Here is an 8,547-nt window from a genome sequence, read left to right as displayed (position 1 = left end):
ACCAGCTGATAGCCAGAGTAACCGCCGTGTGCAGCACGGACAGCAGCTAGACCGTCCGTACTATCATTCTAGACACACGTCTGGTAGCTCCCCGGTTCATTATGACGACGAGCTGCTCCACTGTAGCGTCGGTCGCACCTCATGCACCTTCGTAGCCAACGTTCACCTCTCACATCAGTTGCACGTGGTGCGCCGCAATTTCCATGTCAGTTATTCGTAATGGTGCCATTTGTCCAGTCACGATTCACCTTCCCCACAGCAGCACGCGGAAAGGTCACACACTGCGCTGTGTCAGAGATACCGCCACCCCTAGCCCGAAAGACGATTATTACCCCTTTCTGCAACTCAGATAAAACACCCCTTTTACCCATGACAGCAACGAGTGATATGTGTACAGACAATCGCACACCTTATATACCCACCAAGCCAGCGAACGTCACATGACGTACTTCATGGGCTACACATTGCCGACGTCACATGCAGGAAGTGGTCATAATCATGTGACTCGACCGTGTATCTATAAAGCACAATCCCCCATTAAGGAAAGTTACATGCGGAATTATATTTCTGCATAGTGAGACTAGTAGCTGTTTCTCTTCCTGTAACCGGAAAAAAAGAATAGAGATTTTTTTTGTACAAAACAGTTTTTCTTTTTATTATCTTTTCCATTTAATAAATCCCAGTCATGGACATTCTGCTTTTAGATGCAATTCCCAGGATTCTGTAAAACCACCATATATATTTCTCCCTCAGGTGTACGGCCTGTGCAGGTAAGGTGATCCTTTGTTATACCCGCTGCTTCACCACATTCAGGTAAATGGAACTGAGACAACGACCCAGACTGGCACAGAGGGGGGCTACAAACATGTCTAGCAGACTGGCCCAGAGTGTCCTGACGGGGGGCATGCAGATATTGCAGAGCTGGATACACGGCATGGCGCACCTGTAGACGACACAAAGTTCCCCAATAAGTAAAACATGTCGGTGCTAATTTGAAGTACATTTGCAGGATCAAATACTTATCACCCTCAAAATATTATCATGTCATTACTGACGGTTTAACCTAAGCCTGACCAATAGTTCTACATTGTATTCAGCTGTTCTCTCACCCACAGATTGCACAGTCATAATGAAGCGGCGTGGAATGTGCCCCAGGTTTCCGTAGCGTGTATTGCTTATTTTTGGACTGCGCATGCTCACAGAATGAGTGCACACAATCGTGAGTATGGAGGGGGAGCTTTATCAAAGCTTGGATAGATATAAATTCTAGAGCGATAAAGGGGGTCATTCCGAGTTGATCGCTCGCTAGCTGTTTTTAGCAGCCGTGCAAATGCTATGCCGCCTCCCACTGGGAGTGTATCTTAGCTTTGCAGAAGCGGATACAAAAAAATATTGTGCAATTTCAGAGTAGCTTCAGACCTACTCAACGCTTGCGATCACTTCAGACTGTTCAGTTCCTGTTTTGACGTCACAAACACGCCCTGCGTTCGCCCAGCCACGCCTGCGTTTTTCCTGGCACGCCTGCATTTTTCCGAACACTCCCTGAAAACGGTCAGTTGACACCCAGAAACGCCCTCTTCCTGTCAATCACTCTGCGTCCAGCAGTGCGACTGAAATGCTTCGCTAGACCTTGTGTGAAACTACATCGGTCGTTGTGAAAGTACGTCGCGTTGCGCATTGCGCCGCATATGCATGCGCAGAACTGCCTTTTTTTTTTTTCATCATCGCTGCGCAGCAAACATTTTCAGCTAGCGATCAACTTGGAATGACCACCAAAATGCCAACCACTCAGCTCACAATCACAGTCTGTAACATGGCAATTAGGAGCTGATTGGTTAGTATTTTTTTTCTCTCTCCAAGCTTTAATACATGTCCCCCATAGGCAGAGCTCAGTAAGGGCAAATGTGTCCCAAGCAGACCGGCGCTTAGCCATGCAGACGCCTGTTAGGAGGCGTGTCTATCGCACCTACTGTACTATAGGGCAGCTGCAAGTACACACTGTGGATAATACATACAAAGGTCTGATCGGGATATGGTCATTAGGTCGACCACTATTGGTCAACATGGATTAGGTCAACAGGGTTTCTAGGTCGTCATGGCCCTTAGGTCGACACGTTCTAGGTTGACACGACAAAAGGTCGACATGAGTTTTTCATAATTTTTTTGTTCTTTCATTATTTTTTTACTTTTTCATAGTTTACGATCCACGTGGACCACAACTGGTAACAATAACCTGTGCCGAGCGCAGCAGTAGCGGAGTGAGGCACCTTGCCCGAAGCACGGTGCACTAATTGGGGTTCCCAGTCACTATACGAAGAAAACAACACCAAAAAATAAAAAAATCTCATGTCAACATTTTGTCATGTCGACCTAGAACATGTCGACTTGGGGACCATGTCGACAGAAAAACACTGTCAAACTAATGCATGTTGACCAATAGTGGTCGACCTAATGACTGTCGACCTAAGTGTGGTCGACCCAATGACCCATACCCGTTCTGATCCAGAGTCGCATGCAGTGGAGCCATGCTTTGCAATTATACATGCACAAACATTTCTAATAACTGGTCCAGTGCAAAGGCGCTGCTGCAATCGGGACAGGCGGTATCAAATGTTGTGGATGGCAGTTCCTGGGCGGTGACTGGGAGAGAGAGAAGGAGGAGGAGATCGACATGCAGTAGGTCAACATGGTCCAGGTTGACATGACAAAAGGTCGACATGAGATTTTTTAAATTTTTTGGTGTTGTTTACTTCGTAGAGTGACCGGGAACCCCAATTAGTGCTCCGTATCCCCCAGCATGGCTCGCTTTACTCGCCATGCTCTGCTACCACTGCACTCGGCACAGGTTACCGTTCCCAATTGTAGTCCACGTGGATTGTAAAGTATGAAAAAGTTGAAAAAAAGTAAACATTTGTGAAAAACTCATGTTGACCTTTTGTCATGTCGACCTAGAAATTGTGACCTAGGGACCAAATCAACATAGAAACCCTGTCGACCTACTGCATGTTGACCAATAGTGGTTGACCTAATGACTGCCGACCTACGTGTGGTCGACCTAATGACCGTATCCCAGAGAGAGAGAGAGAGAGAGAAAAAATAGATAGATAGATAGATAGATAGATAGATAGATAGATAGAGCTATAGCTATATAGATATACTGTTTTTTTTAAAGCCCCACACTGCCAAGTTAAGGGGGGTTGAGGGGGCCCCAGAGATATCAGTGTACTGGGCCCCAAGACCCTAAAGCTGGGTACACATGTGACGATTCAACATCGTCAGCGACGGGACCTGGCAGCGGGGCCAACATCAGCAAGTGTATACACACTTGCTGATGCCTGCTGCGAAAAACAACGGGACGGGGGGGTGGGGGGGGGGAGCAGGGGCGATGCTGCATTCGGCAGCATGGCATCGCTAGCGACAGCCTCAGATCTTCTTGTATGTACAAAAGATCTGAGGCTGTTGCTAGTGACCCGCGGGTGCGCGCATCGCCATTGTCATCGTTCATACACACATTTATCAAATACTGGAGAGAGATAAAGTAACAACCAATCAGCTTCTGACATTTTATGGGCTGTGCTGGAAAAATGACTGTAATAAAAGAACGCATTATTCAGTCTTTCCCTGACTACACTGCAGATTTTTGTCTGCCATAGACAGTGAGGAAGATGGAGCATAATTCACTGCAGTGACATCACTGGTTAATTCACCACATGTACAAATAATTTCTGTTTCCGGTGACATAAAGCAAATTAAGATCTGGTATTTTTTTAGGGGCCCATTTATCATTAGATATTTCTGGCAATATTGCCAAGGATATCAGTATCACTCAAATGTATGAGAGATGGACCACAGCAGATAGCGGAGATATAACTTGATGATAACCAGAATCTGATTGGTTGCTATAGGTAACTTCTCCACCTGTAATGATTGAACTCCTCTTTACAAAGGTTCCAGAATCCCGACACCCGGCATACCGACAACTATTCTCCCTCTTGGGTCATATAATTGCATTATGTTATGCTACATGATAAGAGCACATACATGAATAGATCTAAATTAGAGTCAACTCACCTGGTGGCACTCAAGATCCACCAAATAACACTACAAGGACCAGCATGCCCTCAAATTTCTGATCCCAGCCATGCCTCTCAGAACATTATTATAAAATGGTGGCTGGTCAATCAATTTACTGGTCCTACACAGGTGCATTTGTAGGGCATGCTGGTTATTGTAGTAACATTTTGAGGAACTTGGAGTGTCTCCAGGTGAGTTGGCTCTCAGTTTACATATATTAATGTATGTGGAATTATCATGTAGCATAACAATATGCAATTATATGACCCAGAGTGGGTCCTATTATCATAAAGAGTTAGGGACCACCAGAACAGAGACGCCTTGGGGGGTCATTCCGAGTTGTTCGCTCGCAAGCTGCTTTTAGCAGCTTTGCACACGCTAAGCCGCCGCCCTCTGGGAGTGTATCTTAGCTTATCAAAATTGTGAACGAAAGATTAGCAAAATAGCGAATAGACACTTCTTAGCAGTTTCTGAGTAGCTCCACACTTACTCGGCATCTGCGATCAGTTCAGTGTTTGTCGTTCCTGGTTTGACGTCACAAACACACCCAGCGTTCGCCCAGACACTCCTCCGTTTCTCCAGCCACTCCCGCGTTTTTCCCAGAAACTGTAGCGTTTTTTTGCACACACCCATAAAACGGCCTGTTTCCGCCCAGAAACACCCACTTCCTGTCAATCACGTTACGATCACCAGAACGAAGAAAAAACCTCGTAATGCCGTGAGTAAAATACCTAACTGCATAGCAAATTTACTTGGCGCAGTCGCACTGCGGACATTGCGCATGCGCATTAGCGACTAATCGCTCCGTTGCGAGAAAAAAATACCGAGCGAACAACTCGGAATGACCCCCTTGATGTGGCCTGGCCGCTTAATCATATCTTTGCAAATATATGCAAACTGAGATCTCTGTATTTCTATTATCTTGTAGTATTCAAATCTCATTGCTGAGCCTTCTCATTGTGCTGGGGAAATATTTTTTCTTTTTTTCCCATTGTCTAGAATAACCCCTCTCTTTCACGCATCTGTGAAGGACAATTAAATTTAGAAGCCACTATTTTCTAAAAGTGGGATTATATGATATTGCTTTATAAGACTGGTGTCAATAATCTCATGTGATTGGATTGGTTACCATATGTGCAAACATCCGAGGAGTGCGAATAGAATGCCGGAGATCAGGGATACTGGAACAGCAAACAACAGCGAGATAATTCGGTAGCACCAAAGCTTAGATGATTCAAACAAAATATCACTCCAGGTCCAGACTTTGTCAAAGCTGTGAAAGGATTCCGGTTCTGCCAGAACGTCGGAGAAATCAACCTACAACAGAAATAATATAATTTGGGCAGTACGGATAGTGTAAAGGCAGTACAGACGGTGTAATAGTTAGCATTACTGCCTCACAGCACTGAGGTCATGGGTTCGATTCCCACCATGGCCCTAACTGTGTGGAGTTTGTATATTCTCCCCGTGGGTTTCCTCCGGGTACTCCGGTTTCCTCCCACAATCCAAAAATATACTGATAGTTCAACTGGTTCCCGACAAATTGATCCATGTGTTTAGGGCAGAATAGATGGGCCAAGTGGTTCTTATGTGCCGCCACATTCTATATGTTTACTATATACTGCATTATATAATCATCAACGGTGTCAAACTCAAGAGGATGTCAGGATAAGTTTTACCATACTTGGAAACTATGGTTGGACTGTCCCTTAGTCTTCCCAGTTGCCTGACTTTACATACTAAATAATTCACCCAAAGCATTCAGATACCATAGGTGTGGATGTGTGATGTCCACTACTCATATCATCATATGGGTGTAGTATGGTATGCTGGCGGCCGGGCTCCCGGAGACCAGCATACCAGCACCGGGAGCCCGACCTCCGGCATACCGACAGCGTGGCGAGCGCAAATGAGCCCCTTGCGGGCTCGCTGCGCTCGCCATGCTGCGGGCATGGTGGCATGCTACATGCAAGATCCGCTGCTGCTATGCCCCCCACTGCCGCTGCCCGCTGTCCCGCTGTGAAGGGAAACTAGACGCTACGCGTCTAGTTTCCCTTCGTGGAGAGGACCTTTTCTGTAATGATGTGCGGTGCGCGTTGATGTCATCGCGCACCACACAGCAAAGGTCCTCTCCACGAAGGGAACTAGACGCGTAGCGTCTAGTTTTCCTTCGTGGAGAGGACCTTTGCTGTGCGGTGCGCGATGACGTCATCGCGCACCGCACATCATTTCAGCGGCGCTACTACTGTACAGGGGGCGTAACTGACCACGTCCCCTGTATGAAGCCACGCCCCCTATGGCCGCCCGGGGCGCAAAAAGACCCTGAGCCGGCCCTGCATGTGTATCTGGCACTGGGGGCATATCTGGCACTTCGGGGACATGTGTATCTGGCACTGTGGCTATATCTGGCACTGCGGGGACATGTGTATCTGGCACTGGGGGCATTTCTGTATCTGGCACTGGGGGCATATCTGGCACTGTGGGTGCATTTCTGTATCTGGCACTGGGGGGCAATGTATATCGGACACAGTGGGTGCATTTGTGTATCTGGCACTGTGGGGCAATGTGTATCTGGCACTCTGGGGGCATTTGTGTATCTGGTACTTTAGGGCAATGTGTATCTGGCACTGTGAGGCATTGTGTATCTGGCACTCTGGGGGCATTTGTGTATCTGGCACAGTGAGGCAATGTGTATCTGGCACTGTGAGGCAATGTGTATCTGGCACTGTGAGGCAATGTGTATCTGGCACTGGGGGGCAATGTATATCGGACACAGTGGGTGCATTTGTGTATCTGGCACTGTGGGGCAATGTGTATCTGGCACTCTGGGGGCATTTGTCTATCTGGTACTGTAGGGCAATGTGTATCTGGCACTGTGGGGCAATGTGTATCTGGCACTGGGGGCAATGTATATCGGACACAGTGGGTGCATTTGTGTATCTGGCACTGTGGGGCAATGTGTATCTGGCACTGTGGGGCAATGTGTATCTGGCACTCTGGGGGCATTTGTGTATCTGGTACTGTAGGGCAATGTGTATCTGGCACTGTGAGGCATTGTGTATCTGGCACTCTGGGGGCATTTGTGTATCTGGCACAGTGAGGCAATGTGTATCTGGCACAGTGAGGCAATGTGTATCTGGCACAGTGAGGCAATGTGTATCTGGCACTCTGGGGGCATTTGTGTATCTGGCACAGTGAGGCAATGTGTATCTGGCACAGTGAGGCAATGTGTATCTGGCACAGTGAGGCAATGTGTATCTGGCACTGTGGGGCAATGTGTATCTGGCACTGTGGGGCAATATATATCTGGCACTGTGGGGCAACGTGTATCTGGCACTATTGGGATAATATGTGTATCTGCCCCTCCCCCCGTACACGTATCACGCCCCCATTTTCATTGGCCACGCCCCATGCGGTATTTGGACACACCCATTTTTTGCAGTACCCGTAAGACATTTTTTCTACTTGCACCACTGGTAGGGCTCATAAGTAGCCACCAGCTGGCTATACACTTGGGATCTACTTTTGGCTATGACTGTAAAAGCATGCTCGGGATGGTATGTACTAAAGCAAAAATATGGTAATATGGGTCTTTTACTGCATTTTCATGTGTATAAGCCATGGGTCCTTCGGGTTTCTGGTGCAAGGGGGGGGGGGGGGGGGGGGGGGGTAGCGCCAGCTTTTCCTGCGTATGCATCGTTCACAGATTATCGGGAAACTGCACGGGGGCTCTCACAAGCGATCCAACCACAATAACCTCCATAGTCAGCAGCCTTAGTACATCCCAATCTCAGAGTTATAGCTCGATAAATCAATAAGAGCTTAATTCAAAACATATAAGCACTAGGCACAATAAGTTTACAGCCATACACATAAAGAGGCAGGCATGGGGACCTGGGGAGGGGACAAATAGGACACTTGTGCAGGGCCCCAAGTTTGAGGGGGGCCCCAAGGATCAGGGACACAAATAACGGAGCCACAGTGCCAATATTGCTTTTTAAAGTGTATGCTCCAACTGCTCAATTTAAGTAGGAAAACAATTAACAGGCCCCCTAAACCCTCCCCCTCCTTTTACCCCATCACTGTGTCCAGTCCCTGTGGTCCACGCTGTATTGCCATCAATACGCATGTCGCTGCGCTGGCGCTTTTCTTTATGTCCCTGCCACCACCACCGAAGAGCCGGGTAGCCCAGCAGGAAAACCCCCTGCCGGGCTCACTGACACTCTGAGTCAAAGGCTCCACACTGACGTCCCCGCAGCCCCACCGCTGTCCCCTGCCGCTCCCTACAGACAAGAGGGAGGTGACCCCTTTTCATACAGTATATATACACATACACACACACACATATATATATATATGTATGTGTATATGCATATATATTTATATATGTGTGTATATGTGTCAATTTGTAATATAGATAGATAGATAGATAGACAGGGATATATATATATATATATATATATATATATATAT

At 47.2% G+C, this 8,547-nt stretch overlaps 1 protein-coding gene across 1 annotated transcript in view; it reads right to left on the bottom strand.

Moving 5' to 3' along the window:
- Nucleotides 1-625: 625 nt before the first annotated feature.
- The window catches only part of LOC134948365 (caveolin-2-like), a 9,956-nt gene continuing 2,034 nt past the window's right edge, over nucleotides 626-8,547 (bottom strand). Inside the window, exons 2-3 of the mRNA XM_063936298.1 lie at nucleotides 5,204-5,391; nucleotides 626-943 (exon numbers count right to left, since the gene is read on the bottom strand). Coding sequence (XP_063792368.1) covers nucleotides 787-943; nucleotides 5,204-5,391 — 345 coding nt within the window. The 3' untranslated portion in view covers nucleotides 626-786. The remainder of the gene's footprint in view (nucleotides 944-5,203; nucleotides 5,392-8,547) is intronic.

This window comes from Pseudophryne corroboree, chromosome 8 (assembly GCF_028390025.1).
Source record: "Pseudophryne corroboree isolate aPseCor3 chromosome 8, aPseCor3.hap2, whole genome shotgun sequence".
Taxonomy (NCBI): domain Eukaryota; kingdom Metazoa; phylum Chordata; class Amphibia; order Anura; family Myobatrachidae; genus Pseudophryne; species Pseudophryne corroboree.
The sequence above is the reverse complement of the archived record's forward strand: the minus strand, read 5'-3'. Positions and strand labels throughout refer to the sequence as shown.